General features: G+C 40.0%; 1 protein-coding gene across 1 annotated transcript; it reads right to left on the reverse strand.

The window, feature by feature from the left end:
• Positions 1–1766: 1766 nt before the first annotated feature.
• Positions 1767–16110, reverse strand: LOC117346214 (vomeronasal type-2 receptor 26-like). Its single transcript, XM_033915616.1, has 5 exons — positions 16000–16110; positions 10394–10678; positions 7187–7414; positions 6641–6767; positions 1767–2662 (listed from the first exon to the last, which is right to left on the reverse strand). The coding sequence occupies exons 1-5, from the start codon at positions 16108–16110 to the stop codon at positions 1767–1769; spliced, it is 1647 nt and encodes a 548-aa protein (XP_033771507.1).
• Between the last annotated feature and the right edge of the window lie 1669 nt (positions 16111–17779).

A 17779-nucleotide genomic window follows, 5' to 3' on the forward strand; every position in this document is an offset into this window, starting at 1 on the left:
AGGATAAATGAAATTTTGAAAATTATTTGGGATGATATTGGGAGCCAGTGAAAGTTGTGATGAAAGTTGTGATTGAATTATATTTCTTTAATTTGTAGATTAGTCTTACAGCTGTGTTATAGATGAGTTGCAGTTTGTGGATAAGAGTGGTGTTGATGCCAGGGTAGGCAGAGTTGTAATAGTCCAGTTGAGGTAAGACCATCATCTGAATGATCAGAATAAAGTGATGTGGGAGGAAGTATGGTCTTGTTAGATGCAGTTGATGCATAGTGTAGATGGTCTTTTTCTGAAGGTGAGAGTGTCGTCTAAGACGCAGCCAAGTACCTTGGTGCATTTTTCCATTGTGAGAGTGGTGCCTGATGAAAGAGTGAAGTTAGATATGACATTCTGTTGTGCGGTACAGAAACCAATGGCTTTGGTCTTGGTGGCATTCAATTTCAACTTGTTCATTGCCCATGTTTGGATTTTATCTATATTTGAGATTTTTTCAGCAATATTAGGATGGTTCTTGGTTATGGGGATGAGGAGAAGGATGTCATCGGCATAGGATAGTACAGTTTCATATTCCATTTTGATAAGTCCCAGTGAGCTCATGAATAAATTGAATAGGATGGGGGATAATGGGGAGCCTTGTGAGATGCCACAGAATGCCTTCCAAGGTTTGGAGTATACTTCTTGCTTTTTGACTGTGTATTTGCGATTTTGTAGGAAGTCAGCGAACCATTTCAGTACAGTCCCTATTAATCTGATTTCTGATGTTGTCTCAGCTTCATGGATAATGTGGGTTCCTCCTTCAGTTTGTGTCAGGCTCGTTAGGTCCTCAGCATTCTTACCAATCACATCCTCCTGAGCTTGATTGGGAAGTGAAAGGGCTTCTGGGGGAGACAACAATGTTTCCAGCCCTAAGGCTTCCTCCAGCCCTATGGCTCCCTCCACCAGAGCAACTGCAGGGATTGTTCCCCCTCTCACTATGGCCGGAGAGCTTGTTAAGAACTGGTCCATCAAAATTTGCCCGACTGTAGAAGGATCCACTCAAACAACCCCCTTGCGTTTGCTTTGAGGCATCTTTTCAACTCCCTGTAGGAGAGAATGTAAATTCCACAGTCGATAGAAGTGTGACCAGAAGGTAGGTAAGATGGAACTCCAGCTCCTAGTTACTATCACACCATCACCCTCTTGCTTCTCCCCCTTCTAATTTTATTTCTATTTTGTATGAAGTCAAAAGTAAGAGCAGCTCAATATAGGTTTTCCTTTACAAGAAAATGTTACTTCTATTATTTCTAAGCCTTTAAAAATACAGTGGGCAGGTCAGAATTAGTTCACCTTAGTAAGAGGATCCCTGAGTTATTACAGGACCCTTTTACTAATATGTGCTAAAATAGTCTTAATTGAGTTTTCACATGGCATTTTCTTGTATGTTATGTCATATTTAAGGGACAGTATTTTCTTTTCTTGTTGTTGTTGTTTTAGGACAAATGCTAATTTTATTTTTAGTGCTTGGGACTTGCAAAACTTAAAGTAGGAGTACTTAACATCTCCTGTTTAGGATGTCCTAACTTCTTTGTTAAGTCTACATTATCCAGTTTTCATTTGATGTGCTAGCAGGAGAACATTGGAATGCCCATGCCTTTTCTATGACCCACCACCTTTAATTAGTATATGCTGATTAGCAAATTACTACAAAATGCTTTAAAGCACTTTCTGATTAATTATTTTCCCCATATTAAGTGTGTGATAGCATTTAATGCTATTTAGTAAAAGGGCACCTATATTTTTCTTAGGTTCTTCTTGTTGTTCCTTTCAGGCCTCAGCAGAATAATATAGCATTTAGGGATAAAGATACAGCCCAACAGTCCAGTGCTAGAGGCCAGAATAGCAAATATCTCCACTGCCACCATGTACTTGCCCTTGGAGCTCAGATATGTTGGGATGAAAGAGATCCAGACGCTGCAGAAGACCAGCATGCTGAAGGTGATGTACTTGGCCTCATTGAAACTGTCAGGTAGATTTCTTGCTAGGAAAGCTATGATGAAGCTGACACCAGCCAGAAATCCCAGATAACCCAGAACACAGTAAAATGCAATTACTGACCCTTCATTACATTCAATTAGTATTGTTCCAATTTCTGATCTCATATTGAGATATGGGAATGGAGGAGCAGTGAACAACCAGGCAAAACACTGAACTATTTGAATAAGGGAACAGGAAAGGACTATAGAGTTAGAGACCTTGGAACCCATCCATTTATGGAGTTTGCTTCCTGGTTTGGTAGCTTGAAAGGCTGTGATCACAGTAATGGTTTTTGACAGTATAGAGGAGAGAGCAATGGAGAAAGTGATCCCAAATGTAGTCTGTCTGAGAAAGCAAGTAACGTTCTCAGGATGCCCAATGAATAACAATGAGCATAGGAAGCAGAGCATGAGGGAAATGAGGAGAATATAGCTAAGTTGTCGGTTGTTGGCTCTCACTATTGGAGTATCTCTGTAATAAATAAAGATTCCTAAGATGACAGCAGTAATGAGAAAGAAGAACATGCTAATGGAAGTTAAAGCAATCCCTAGAGGCTCTTCAAAAGACAGGAAAGTTATCACTTTTGGGATGCAGGCATCTCTTTTCAGATTGGACCATTGATCATCCGGGCATGTTGTACAGGTGTCCATATCTGAGAAAGAAGATTATCATCTCATTATCTCACATATATTATGAGGTCTATTTACTAAAGTGCACTTAAATATCATGAGTCTTATAACCTTCACAACTCAGCCAAGACAGAACAGTCTAATTCACTCTAACTGCATGGAGAGTGAAGGAATGTGAACTAAATATTGAGTTAGTACCAGGTAGTTTAATTCTAATATCTGCAAATAACAGGGTTTCTTGTAAGAGCAGGTAATATATGCATTCATTCTACCCACAAGGAGATAACACAGACCATTGCACAAAAAGTTTCCTACTGACTGTTTTCCCCTTAGCCCTTCTCATTTTTATTATTTTATTTTTTTACTAAATGTAATGTTATATTCCCCTTCCTTCTCCCTAATTAGTCATGTTAGTTATGTAATGTTTATACCCCCTTTTTAAAATTTTTACAAAAAATTAAAAAAAGGTTTTAATTATTTCTTTCTTTCTTTTTTATATAGTTAGTCTTATTGTAAACTATTTAGATATCTTTGATTAATGGTATATCAAGAAACTAATAAACCTGAAATTTATGGAAAGTGTATTCAAGCAACCTGGTACTAATTTATCTTTTCCTAGGTCTGGGTTCAGTAAGATAAAGATAACTCTGGAACCATAAAATGAGGAAGCCAAGGTGCAAGTAGGACTGCTAACCAGGTCATACCACGTTGCAAGCAGGGGACCAGTCCAGACAAGTCTACATCTCTCAGGAGAATCAATTGATTAAAGAACAGCCTACACTTGTAGGTAATTTCCACAAGCCTAGCAATGGAAGGCAAGGTGGAACAGAGAGCAGCAGCACTGAGAAGACACAGGAAAGGAAACCAAAAGCCCAGCCACATTTGAAGAGGATAATCACAGCCCCCCAAAGAAACCAGGTCATACAGTTACAAGATTGTAAATTTAAATTCCATGAAACTGAAATGCAGGAATGGGTTCTCAAGGAAGACAAGGCCATAATGAAGAGCTTAAATGTATATTTTGCAGTTATCTTCAATGAGGAAGATAAGGGGCAGACGCCAGTACCAGAAATGGTAGTCAATGCTGATAAACTAGAGACACTGAAACAGATCTCTGAAACACTGGAAGATATAATGGGTCAGTTCGACAAACCGAACATTAGCAATTCACCTGGACTAGATGGTATATATCCCAGAGTGCTGACAGAATATAAAAATGAACATGCAGAGCTATTATTAGTAATTTGTCTTTAAAATCCAGCATTGTACTGCAAGACTGGAGGGTGACCAACATGACATCAATTTTTTAAAAGGGAGGTGATATGAGAAATTATAGACTGATGGATCAAAAATTGGTTGGTGGGTAGGAAGCAAAGGGTAGGAGCGAAGGGCCACTACTCTGACTGGAGGAGGATCACAAGTGGTGTTCCACAGGGGTCAGTACTAGGACCACTGCTGTTCAATGAATTTATAAATGATCTAGAAACAGGGACGAAGTGTGAAGTAATAAAATTTGCAGATGACACCAAACTATTTAGTGGATTTTTGCACTAAAGAGGACTGTGAAAATTTACAAAGGGACCTGAACAAACTAGGAGAGTGGGTGACAAGATGGCAGATGAAGTTTAATGTAGAGAAATGTAAAGTCTTGCATGTAGGAAACAGAAACCCAAAGTACAGCTATACGATGGGAAGGCTGTAATGAGTTAAAGTACCCTAGAAAAGGACTTGGGGGTAATAATGGACAAGACAATGAAGCTGTCAGCACAGTGCGCAGTTTCCTCTAAGAAGGCGAATAGAATGCTAGGTATTATCAAGAAAGGTATTACAACCAGAATGAAAGAAGTTATCCTGCCATTGTATCGGGCGATGGTGCGCCCGCATCTGGAGTATTGCGTCCAGTATTGGTTGCGTACCTTAAGAAGTATATGGCAATACTCAAGAGTGTCTAGAAAAGAGCGACATGATTGATAAAAGGTATGAAAAACCTTTCATATGCTGAAAGATTAGAGAAACTGGGGCTCTTTTCTCTGGAAAAGCGAAGACTTAGAGGGGACATGATAGAGACTTACAAGATCATGAAGGGCATAGAGAAAGTGGAGAAGGACAGATTATTTAAACTCTCAAAAACTACAAGAACGAGAGGGCATGCAGAAAAATTAAGAGGGGACAGATTCAGAACCAATGCTAGGAAGTTCTTCTTCACCCAAAGGGTGGTAGACACCTGGAATGCACTTCCAGAGGATGTGATAGGTCAGAGTACGGTATTGGGGTTCAAGAAAGGATTAGATGATTTCCTGAAGGAAAAGGGGATAGAAGGGTATAGATAGAGGATTACTATACAGGTCCTGGACCTGATGGGCCATTGCATGAGTGGACTGCTTGGCATGATGGACCTTTAGTCTGACCCAGAAGATGCACTGCTTATGTTCTTATGATTAGTCTGATGTTGGTGCCAGGCAAATTGGTAGAAGCTATTATAAAGAACAAAATGACAGAACTTGTACATAAGCATGGATTAATGATAGAAAGCCAACATGGTTTTAGTCAAGCAAAATCTTGCCTCACTAATCTACTATACAGTATATATTTGAAGGGGTGAACGAACATGTGGATAAAGTTGAGCTGGTTTATATTGTGCATCTAGTTTTTTAAAAGGCATGTTAATTTTTGAATCTAACTTACCTCACTTTTGTAAACAGGTCCCCATTAGTTTTACAGGAATGGTAGAAAATCTATAGATTATAAGCCCTCTTAGGACAGGGCAAGTTTAATTTCATTTTAATGAAAATGTATAAATCACTCTATTGCAAAGTGATATACAATACCTGCAATGTCTACAAAATCTGAATGTAAGTCCTCCTTCAGCTACAAATACAGAGGGTGCGTGTTTAACGCATAATCTTAAAAATTCTACTCTAGGAATTTTTTTCACATTTTTGTGATGGTGTGGCTCTACATAATATGAGTTGAAAGACATCTTTATTTATTGCACCTTTTATTATTGGACAATTCCACTTGTTTTTATTATTATGTGGCTCTACATAATATTCATAAGACAAGATTAATGTATTTATTTCAGGGTACCTCTGTGCTTAGACCAAGCTGAGGATCTCAGTTTTCATAGAAAGATAGAAACATGACAGCAGTTAAAGGCCTAATGGCCCATCCAGTCTGCCCTTCCCCAAGATCCATTATCTTTTCTTCTCCATATGAGATCCTACATTCCTGCTCCATGAATTCAGATACAATCTCTATCTCCACCACTTCCACTGGGAGGCCATTTCATGTATCTAATACCCTTTCTATAAAGAAGCATTTTCTTAAATTACTCTTGAGACTATCAACACTTAGCTTCATCCTATGCCCTCTCCATCGGGTATCCTACCCTATGGTGTTTTGTTTTTAAAGAGACAAAGGACAATTTCTGAATTATCACCATGATTGCTTGGCCAGCTGGTGGGAAGAGAGAAATCTTATCAAGTATTTCCCCCATTCTGTAAAGAAAAAAATAGACCCACCCAGTCTGTGTTCTCCATTTTTTGTATTTCTATCCTATCAATCACTGAATTTCCAGCACTTTATCATATATATGAAATTATATGGCTTTGTCTGTGAGTTTGTACTTGACACTCCATATTTATTTAAATTTTTATTGTTTGCACAGCTAAGATATCTAAAAAGCGGTATATAGAATTTTAAATAAACTTAGGTTTCCTTTAACTAAGGTGCGCTAGTATTTTTAGTGCACGCAGAATATTACTATGCACTACGCATCTAAAACTAACACCAGCTCAATGCTTGAGTTAGCGTCTAGCGCATGCAGCATTGTAGCGTGTGCTATTCTGTGCGTTAAAGCCCTAGCACACCTTAGTAAAAGCAGCCCTTAAAGCTGAATTACACTTTTTGGAGGATTATATCCCTCCCTAATTTCAAGAACAGGAACTATAATATATACCCTATATTTATTTGTATCCTATGTTTTCCATGATATCACCCACCAGTTTGGTTGGAGATCTCTCCCTCTGCACATGGAATACAGTCATAGCAGCAGACAGGCTTTCCTTCCCTGGTTAATTTCCTGTAACCAGGATGGCAACTTGGACTGCATCTGAACTGTGGAGGTTTCTGAAGATTGAGAAAGGTTATGTAACTTCTTTTGATTCTGAAATGGAATACTTCTTTTATTTATTTTTATATTGTTGTCATGTGTAATAGCATATTTCATGCTTAGGAACGGACTTGTAAAAATACCCAAAAAGTGACCACTTTCATGGAGATAAATTTATAAAGACCAATTAAGTTATATAATTACATTACATTAGTGATTTCTATTCCGCCTGTGCCTTGCAGTTCTAGGCGGATTACAAATTATAAGAGATCTGGACAATACCGAGAGAATTGCGTAATAATAATATTATATAATATTGTGTAAATAATAATATTTAGAGATCACTAAGGACAGGTTATAGTAATCAATAATTGAATATTCATAATACATCACATTAAAAATAAAAACTTCAAGAAAACAGCCTATTAAATCTCACCTGTGTGAAAGAACTCTCCCAAAATATTGCTTTCTCATCAATAGTGAAATCCTGCCCAGGGGGAGCGTGGGGGTTATAATGCCCAACAACTTCATATTTCAATGTCATATTAGGAAGAAAGTTCAAATTCAAAATATTGTATCCAGTGGCAAGGTCTCCATTTTCATCCATGTACATCTCTTCCCCCAGACCATTCTTAAAGTGGAGGTTCCTCAGATAATAATGGAGCTAAGAAGTGAGGGGTGCATTTTAAGTAATGCCAGGTTAATCAGGTAATTTCACGCATACATAAATATTTGTGTATAATTATAGGGAGAACTAATTTTAGAGCCATTTCTGGAGGTAAAACACTTTCTATCTCCTCCCACTGATATATGGGCACAATCTTAAAGAATGGACCAATTTCCTGATGAAGCTTAGGAAAATTATTTGATAATAGCCATATTTATTTATTCATTCAATTTTCTATACCGTACTCCAAGGAGTGCTCAGAACGGTTCTCTGATTCCATTCTAGAAGTACAGTATATAGTGTAAAAATCCAGTAAATAATGCAACTAGCCAGTGAATGGGGAGAAGGAAAGCACAAAGAAAATAAATATACATTATCTTTACAAATCATTGTTCTGTCTTCAGTGACACATCTACAGGAAGGTGGGACTGTAAGAGCAAAGACCATGCCATTGCACAGAAAAATGACTTGAAAGGGGCACCAAATGGCAGATATTTTTTTCTTGCATAAACATCAAAGTCTTGATTTTTTGAACCTCAGAATTGGGTTGTTTTATGATACAGATTATATAAATGGCCTGAAGATGGCTTTGATTTTAGCTCCAGTGGTTGGAATGTAAATGTATTTGTCCCAGAAATAGCAAAGAAAGATGAGGATAAACATTTTATATCACATTCATTGTTGGTTTAATCATGAATTAATATGAATTTGACTGGAGAGACTTTTTATTCTGCAGTAATCTACTGATACTATCAGGCACATAATCAAGATCCATAGAAACCGCAAAACTCGTAAAAATTTCTACTTGGACATCATACTAATCAAAACATCCAAGTGGTCACTGTGCATTCAGAGTAGAAATGGACATGATTGGAGGCTTGCTATGGGTGTTAAATAGGTGGGCTTACATGTAGATATCCTGCACCTACAATCAAACCTTTTCCAGGGTGCCTAGATGGAAATTCGATTTTTTCAAGTAGACCAATTTGAGAATCATCTAAGTGCCAAAACATACCCCAATTGACCAAATGAGCACTGGAGGGATTAATAAAAGTCCCCCCACCTTCCACCAGTGATCACTAAATGCTTTCTAACACAAAAACATGTGAAAATGAATCAGTACATATCTGTGTCTAGAACAGCAACACCTGGAATGGGAAAGCCTAGTAAAGCAGCACACAGAAGTCTTAAGTAGCAAGTGGGTGGGCTAGTGAACCATAGAGAGGAAGAACCAGAACCATAAATCACTTTAACCAGTACATTTTTGGTGGAAAGTGTGAGGCCACCAAAACCCAACTGTACTACTCCATAATTGATTTGAGGAGAGATTAGGGGACTCACCATAAATAATTAGGGGCTTATATGAGATGTATATGTGGTACCCTTTATATGACAATCACAGTAGTTCCTTCTAAGAAGCCTCACTTCTCTGTTAGAATTTCCAAATAGTATAAATTTGGAAATTTCCAACTTGGATGCTTTTGTGGTAAAAAAAATGAGGTATAAATTTTTTCATCCTGGTGACTTAGATGTTTAAGTACATGAATTAAAAAATTGGATGTCTAGCAGTCCAGCTTTCAAAAATAGCTGTTGTTATACATCCAAGTTTTGATGTTTTACAGGAAATGTCCAAAGTTGGACTTAAAGACTTATTTTTGATAAGATGTTTATGTTACACATAAAGTACTGGATTCAATAACTGGTGCTTAAAAAATCATTGCTGAGGGCTATTCTATAAATGGTTCTTATACTGGTACAAATGCAGATACTTAAATTAAGCAGGGATCCCACCTTATTCTGTAACTATGTGTGTCACCTTAAGGAATGCCCCTGATCTACCTATAAATCTCTCCTTTCCATGCACACTTTTTGAACTCATGCAAAATTTAAGCAAAAATTCCACACCTAAATTTATACATGAAGATTTTAATTAATGCCAATTAGCACCAAGATTTGCTTGTTTGAGGGAAATACAACCCATGATTTTCTCAGGTGTGCAGGGGCCCACCCTAACGTGGGGTTTACATTTATTTAAGTACTGAATATCCTTAGATAGTATCACACAAGTAATTTAAATGAATATGAACTTTTCTTGGTCATTTAAATTGCTTTGAATATTTATGGTTGGTTGATCATGATGGTTGAGTGTATGTATCAAAATCATGGCTGGTAGAGGGTATTTAAGAATGAAGGGTCACGTTCACCACTCCTGTGAAAGCTCCCCTCTCACTCTGTGACAAAGTGTACCACTCTTTTTCTTTTGAATAAAGAATTCCTGTAACAAATACTAAACATAAACATAAAACTCACTTGTATACTAGTAAGTTTCATGCAGTTCACAAAAGATAAAGAATAAAGATGAATGCTGCAACGAAGATCTAACTTCCAAAAGATTCTAAATGATTTTTAAAGCCCATCAAATCTGTTGGTAGGAGTTGGAAGATGTAAATGCATAATTCAGGTCCTTACCTTCCATGGCAAAAATTTCCTATTTTCTCTAGTCCATGTGATTCCATTTCTTGAGCCAGACATTATCATGTCATGCAGTGCATGTGCCACGGCATATACAGCATTGTACACACTATAGCTGCTTCCAAGGTATGTGCTGAAACAGTGACCTCCGACATCAGTCTTATTTCTAGAGTTGCAGACTCTTTTGATATGATTTGGGCAATTGCTGTCACACAGATCCTTCCACCAATTCATAGCATTATAATCAGTTACCAGCCTGATAGGTTTCATCTCACGGATAAATTTAAAAAAATTTGGAATAACTTTCTTATATGGTTGGAATATAAAGAACTTGTTACTTATTTGAAAGTGTTTTTGATTTATGTTTCTTATATATACATCAGCTAAGGTGATAAAAACCTGGCCACTTTTTGCATTTCTTTGAAGTTCCAGCACATTATCTAGCGAAAATGCAGCATTTTTATAAAAGTAGTAAATGTTCACAGTAGATGATTTTTTACTTGCCCTAAGAATTTTCAATAATTCAAAATCTTTGATTCTTCTCTGGTGAGGAATGGTTTGATGCAATGCAATACAGCCACCATTCCATTTAATCCTTTCTTTCAGGATCTGGATAGCTCGCATACTGCTTTCATCATCGGTTGAAAAGATACTGATCCATTTCCAGCCAAAATACTTCAGTAGCTTGCCTATCCCAACAGAGAGATGCAACTCATTGGGGACAGTCCGGTAAAAATAAGGATACTGAACAGGGTCACTCATATAAAGATTCTGTGAGCTGTAGCTGACCTGTCATGAAAATATGAAATAATGAATATATTATCCTTTTTCATCACTCTGAGAGAACAGTTTATATCACATAGGTCATAGAATTTAATAGCACATAGTTTGCAGGAGGGTGCTTATGTCCAGGCTCCTGTTGGTCTCTCCTTTATAAAATTGCACTCCATCAGGGTCATTTTATAAAGAGATATATATACTGTACCTGGTATTGCATGCTCCCCCTTTACTAAGATGCAGTAGCTGATTAAGTATACAAACTTAACATTGTAATCTATGGATGCATTAGCATTTAGCACATGCTAAATCGAATATCGCTCGTTAAATCAACTAGCGCATCTTAGTAAAAGAGGAGGTTAGTCATTTACATATAGAGAGCCTCATGTTAGTCCAACTCTCTTCCTCCCACCATACCCCACAAATCCAGGGATACACTTAAGAGGGTGCTACATAAATGTATTTGAATCTGGAATGTATTACTTTGCAAGTTAATCACAACATTAAATGGTATTGGCTTTACTTTCTAGCCTCTGGAAGAATACAGACAAAGTGGGGAACAGTCTGAGTAAATTTTTCAAGCTTTAAATATTCTTCAACCCAATCATTAAACAGTATGGGGTTCATAATAAAAAAAAAGTCTAAGAATCATCCTAAATGGCTACTTGGATGATCAAAAAGCCTGATCATCCAAGTACCCATAACCAAAGCTGGTTTTAGACGCATCTAAATCCAGCTTAGGCCTTTCTCCTGCAACTAAACGCACAGAGAGAAAAGAGGCGTGTTTAGAGGAGGGGAAAGGGTGGATGGTGGGCGGGAGGTGGGTCGACCTACACCTAGGCATGCAGCAGGTATAACCAAAACCTTAGGCAGGTTGCCTAGTCGGCACTTATAAAGTCAAAACAGGTCTAAGTGCCGAAAAAGGGGCCGCTGAGCTGATGGTCGCTGGCGTGATCAGTTCAGCAACCCGGCAACCTACCCACCCACCCACCGCAACCATCGTGGCAGGAGAGATGCCTCATCTCCCCTACCGCGATACAATCACCCCTCTACCCGAACTGCCGTGACCCGCGGCAGGAGAGATGCCCAATCTCTCCTGCCATGGGTTGTGGCAGTTCGGGTAGAGGAGTAATCGCATCACGGCAGGGGAGATGGCCAATCTGCCATCACACCTCCCTGACAATATCGTGGTAAGAGGGAGCCCAAGCCCTCTTGCCCCGCAGCAACCCTACCTCCCCGACGACATTGGGGCAGGAGGGAGCCCAAGCCCTCCTGTCCAGGGTACCCGCGACACCCCACGACAACATAGGGACAGGAGGGATCCCATCCTGTCCTGCCAATTAACATTAGGAAAGGAGAGAGTCCAAGCCCTCCTGGCCCCAGCGATCCGTGATCCCCCCGCCGAATATGTTTGAGGCAGAAGGTAGCCCAAGCTCTCCTGCCCCACCGGCCCCCCGATTACAATCAGGCCAGGAGGGAGCCCAAGCCCTCCTGACCTCTCACCCACACACCCCTACACGATCGGGCAGGAGGGTGGGCCCATGTGCTTAAGGCCTCGCCCACAGGAAGAGCCTAAGACTCCCAGACCTATTCTGATTTGCCCAGGTGCCTCAGGCCCAACCTGTGGGCGGGGTTTCAGCTGCCTGGGCTAATCTGGCCCCATTCTGGAGCCAGCTGGCCTGCCGGATGGGCGGGCTTGGCACCTGTCCATCCAGCCAACGATTTGAGGTACGGGGAAGGAGGGTGGGGGTGGGGGGTTTTGGGGTTGGTGGGGGGGTTGTGGGTCAGCGGGGGGCCAATTGGGGGTTCGGTGGGGGCAGATGTTGGAGGGAGGTAGGTTGTGTCGAGGGCAGGAGGGCCTGGGATCTCTCCTGCCCGTATTGTAGTGGGAGGTGGGGGATAGGGAGGTCCGCCTGGGCAGGAGGGGTTGGGCTCCCTCCTGCCTGATCATGTAGGGGGTGGGGGTGAAAGATCAGGAGTGCTTGGGCTCCCTCCTGGCCTGATCGTAATCGGGGGGGAGCACGCAGGGCAGCAGGGCTTGGGCTCCCTCCTGCCCTGAATGTAATTGGCGGGGGGGGGTCCGCAGATCGCTAGGGCCAGGAGGGCTTGGGCTCTCTCCTGGCCCGATGTTAATCGGTGGGGTAGGAGGGCTTGGGGTCCCTCCTTCCCCGATGTTGTTGCGGGGTGCTGTGGGTGCCCAGGGCAGGAGGGCTTGGGTTCCCTCCTGCCCCGATGTCGTGGGGGGGGGGTTGGGGTGGATTCTGTAACTGGTGTTATTTTTGACAGACACCGGTTACAGAATCCAGCTTTTAGGCGAAGGATTGGCTCCTCCTTCGCCTAAAAGCCCTTGTGTTGGATATTTGGAGCTTAGGCATTTTTTTGGTTCATTATGGGGTATAAGTGTAGACGTCATGGTGGTCTGGATGTTTAAACAGCTGAATGTAGAGGCAGGCCATTATCAAAACAAGGACGTTTGTATTGGTTATGGACACTTTCCCTGCTTCTGCTTTCAACATTTAAGGCCTTAGGCCAAAAAGAGATTTAGACGTTTTTTTTGATTATGCCCCTCCACACATATTTGTTTTAGAGCACTCATCCTGATCCTTTAAAACGTAGTCTACCTACCTCTCAATTTTTCCGCTATCATCGCTTATGTTCAGATATGAGCGATTACAAGTCTAAGAGCAAACAACTTTATATAAGATTGAAAAGTAGAGGTTATCCGACACATATTTTAAAGAAAGCCTACAAGAGGGCTAAATTTCTAAATAGAGATCTGCTATTTACCCCGATTGATAGAAATAGTGATGAAAATCTAGTGACTTGTATTTTAATATTTGCCAGGTATCAATGAGGTCACCAAGATCCTTAGGCGACACTGGGAGATTATGGAGCTATAATCTACCTTCACTGTACCCATTTTCAAATTGCGTTCACAAGACAGAAGAACTTTAAGGAGCTTTTAAGTCCTTTGGACCTGAGTAAATCATATGCATCTCAGACCTCCCCCACTGGTCATTATAAATGTGATAAATGTTCTATTTGCCAAGTGACTCTGGAACTTACCAACAATTTTGTACATCCTTGCACAGGACAAATTTTTAACCTTAGACATCTGACTACATGTACATCGACTTTTGTTGTGTACGTGATTATATGTCCGTGTCCTAAGATTTATGTAGGCCAAACCACAAGCTTATTTAAAACACGAGTCATAGAACATAAGAGTTGCATTCGTAACAATAGATTGCAGGCTCCTCTGGTGGTACACTGCTTGGAATATAATCATACCTTTTTAGATCTACGTTGTTGTGCCATTGATCACATTTCAGACAATCTGACTAATAGATCTCAGCGTCTTTTACGATCAGAGCAGTTTTGGATCCATATGAAGAATAGTGAAGAACCTACTGGTTTGAATGTAAGGTCCGATTGTAATAGTATCCTTTAAATTTAAATTCAAATCATTACTATCTCAACGCTTTCCTAAGGTTACAGGATAAGGAAGAAAAATATTGTTTACAAGAATGATTATACATATGTTTTATTTATTATTTTTTATTTTTTTGCATGATTTTTTTTTCCTCCTAATTTTTCTTTTTCTTTTTTGTTGATAAGATAAGAAAAGTAGAATTTTGATAAAACAAAAGAAGAAAAAAAGAAAAAAGTATAAAAATGGGAAATAAACAATAAAAATAACCATAAAATACATGAAAATAAAATAAAATAAAATAAATAAAATGAATAGAAATATAAGGATAAATTTAGGACTTCAGATCGTAATAATAATGCTTTTTACTGTAAACTGTTCACTGAACTTTGTGGGGTTTCGACATAAATAAGATATCTGAGCCATAAGCGGTGGATTTAAAGAGAGAAAGGGTTTTTTTCAGTAGATATACTCTCTCTTCCCGCTCATTTTGTATCATATCTAAATCCTGATGTTATTACCGGCATTATTGGACGGACTGCCACTTCCGGTGCTGACGTATGTTTACGTCACCGCACCGGGAGGATTTAATCTGGCTTGTCTCTCATGCCGCCATCTTAGGATCTTTGAGACGCGGTTGGCATCCGTACTAAAGGTATGTTGCCGGTTTGCTTAATATAATTTTATGAAGATTATTAAGATTTATACTGGTTTTACATGTTTGAAAACCTTTTTGTATGATTTTTAGTGCGATCGGATATGTTACACCCTGAGGCAGCTCAATAGTGAAACGCTGGCCACCGTCGGTGTACCGATCCCGAAGAAAGGAAGATAAGTTGTTTTTCTTCTATTTTTCATACAACTTTTCAGAGCAATTATTAGCAGCACATTGCCTGGACCATCTACATTAGGAGGTTTTTAGCCAGTGAAGTGATCATTCGAACACCGCTATTCCACCATTGTGGAGGTGGGCGGGCCCCTGTCTGAGGCTTTTCCTCCATTTAGATTGGTCTGCTGGTTTGTGCTGCAATCTTATTGTTATACCATTTATTATTTTCCATTTTGTGAAAGTGTGTTGTTAACGTAAAGGGAAATAGGGACATTTCAAGAGGAAACAGTAGGCAAGAAGATGGGCTGATATTTCTTCCTACTGGTTGCCCCACTTGGTTTACTTTTCAAGCTTGATTTCATTTGAAAACAGAGATTAGTGCATGGGTAGATGATGTTAAATGTGATCAAGTCCACAGTGATATATGTGGGAAAGAAGATCCTGAACTATAGCTATGTATATGTATCCTCAATACATTGAAAACCCAAGCTCAGTGTGTGGTGGCAGATAAGAAAGAAAATCAGATTTTAGAAATGGAAAACAAATATGAACAACCATTTGGGACTCATTCAACCAGGTCACAGAGGAAGCTCTTAGAAACCCCCTGGAAGTCCTATGGCCTACAACCTGCCCTCTAAATCCCTGTCCAGCAAAATTGGTACAAGTGAGTATAGGCCTCATTGAAGTGACCAATTAAATTATTAACTCCTTGTTTGGAAAAGGGCAGCTGCCAACAACACAAAAAAAGATCTGTGGTGCATCTCCTGCTGATAAAGAGCTCTCTTGATGAGAACAAGCTCAAAAACTACCAACCAGTCCCTAACATGCCTTCTCTGATAAAACTTATAGAATGGACAGTCTGCATTCAACTCAATAACTGGTTAACTGAATGTAATTTTCTAGACCAGAATGTCAATCTGGCTTCAGACCTGGGTATAGAATAGAGATAGTTCATCTGTCGCTTCTTGATAATCTGAACAGGAACCATTACAGGAGATTAGTCTTCAACACTTTGGATCATAATATCATGCTTACAAGACTGGAAGCAAAAGGTATTTGTGCCACAGTACTTACAGTACATGGCTCAAAAACTATTTCAGAAAGAGACAACAATGAGTTCTGTTCATCAACTGCACCTTGGGCAGTGAACTGTGGGGTACCACAGAGTTTCACATTCTCTCCCATCTTATTTCATATCCACCTTAAGCCTCTGGCTTAACTGCTTCAGTCAATGGACTCAAAATTATATATCCATGCCAGTGATGTGCAACTTCCATACCCATTGAATGAGATCTGCCCACAGCTTTGAGGAAACAGACTGCATGTTTAACCGCAAATCAGAAATAGGAAAGCAACAACAAACTCTACCTTAACCCACACAAAATAGAGATTCTTTGGGTTCCTAATACAATGGGACAAATACCTGACTTCAAAATTTATTTGGGTATGCATGAATTCCCCCCAAAATGACACTCTGATTCTGCAAATTCAAACAACCTTTAAAAATAGTCTGTATCGTGTTTGGCAACTCTGAAATCTGTCTCCATATATTGAAAAGACAATTCTAAACAGAGTTATCCATACCATGATAGGATCACAACTAGACTACAGCAATGCCCCGTGTACTGATCTAAAGAAAAAGAGTTTGAATCAGCTGCAACTAATTCAGAATTCAGAGTGGGAGCAGCATGACCACATTGCAACCTTCCTGAAAAAGCTACATTGGCTTCCAGTACCTTGCAGGGATAAATTTTGATCATAAGAACATAAGAACATAAGAACTGCCATCTCCGGATCAGACCTTCGGTCCATCAAGTCCGGCGATCCGCACACGCGGAGGCCCTGCCAGGTGTACACCTGGAGTAATTTATAGTCCACCATATCCTTATATGCCTCTCTTAAGGAGATATGCATCTAGTTTGCTCTTGAAGCCTAGGACGGTCGATTCCGCAATAATCTCCTCTGGGAGGGCATTCCAGGTGTCAACCACTCTCTGAGTGAAGCAGAACTTCCTGACATTAGTCCTGAACCTGTCCCCCCTTAGCTTCATTACATGTCCTCTAGTCCGTGTCAAATTGGACAATGTAAATAATCTTCTCTGCTCTATTTTGTCGATTCCTTTCAGTATTTTGAAGGTCTCGATCATATCCCCACGCAGTCTCCTTTTCTCAAGGGAGAACAATCCTAGTGTTATAAGTCTGTCCTCGTATTACAGTTTCTCCATACCCTTCACCAGTTTTGTTGCTCGTCTCTGCACCCTCTCCAGCAGTTTTATATCCTTCTTTAGGTAGGGAGACCAATGTTGGACGCAGTATTCCAAGTGTGGTCTGACCATTGCCCTATAAAGCGGCATTATAACTTTCTCCGATCTACTCGAGATTCCTTTCTTTATCATGCCCAACATTCTATTTGCCTTCTTTGCCGCTGCCGAGCATTGTGCCGACGGCTTCAGGGTCCTATCTATCAGTACACCCAGGTCCTTTTCTTGTTCACTCTTCCCCAGAGTTGCACCTGACATTGTATACTCGTATTCCTTATTTTTATTGCCTAAATGCATTACCTTGCATTTCTCCACATTGAACTTCATCTGCCATTTCTCCGCCCATGTTTCTAACCGACACAAGTCGCTCTGGAGTTTCTCTCTATCCTCCTGCGATCTGATCGCCCGGCATAGTTTTGTATCGTCTGCAAACTTGATGATCTCACTGGATGTTCCTTCCTCCAGGTCATTTATATAAATATTAAAAAGGATCGGCCCAAGTACCGAGCCCTGGGGTACACCACTAGTCACTTTCTCCCAGTCGGAGAACTTCCCATTTATGCCCACTCTCTGTTTTCGGTTTTCCAGCCATTT

This window comes from Geotrypetes seraphini, chromosome 12 (genome assembly GCF_902459505.1).
Source record: "Geotrypetes seraphini chromosome 12, aGeoSer1.1, whole genome shotgun sequence".
Taxonomy (NCBI): domain Eukaryota; kingdom Metazoa; phylum Chordata; class Amphibia; order Gymnophiona; family Dermophiidae; genus Geotrypetes; species Geotrypetes seraphini.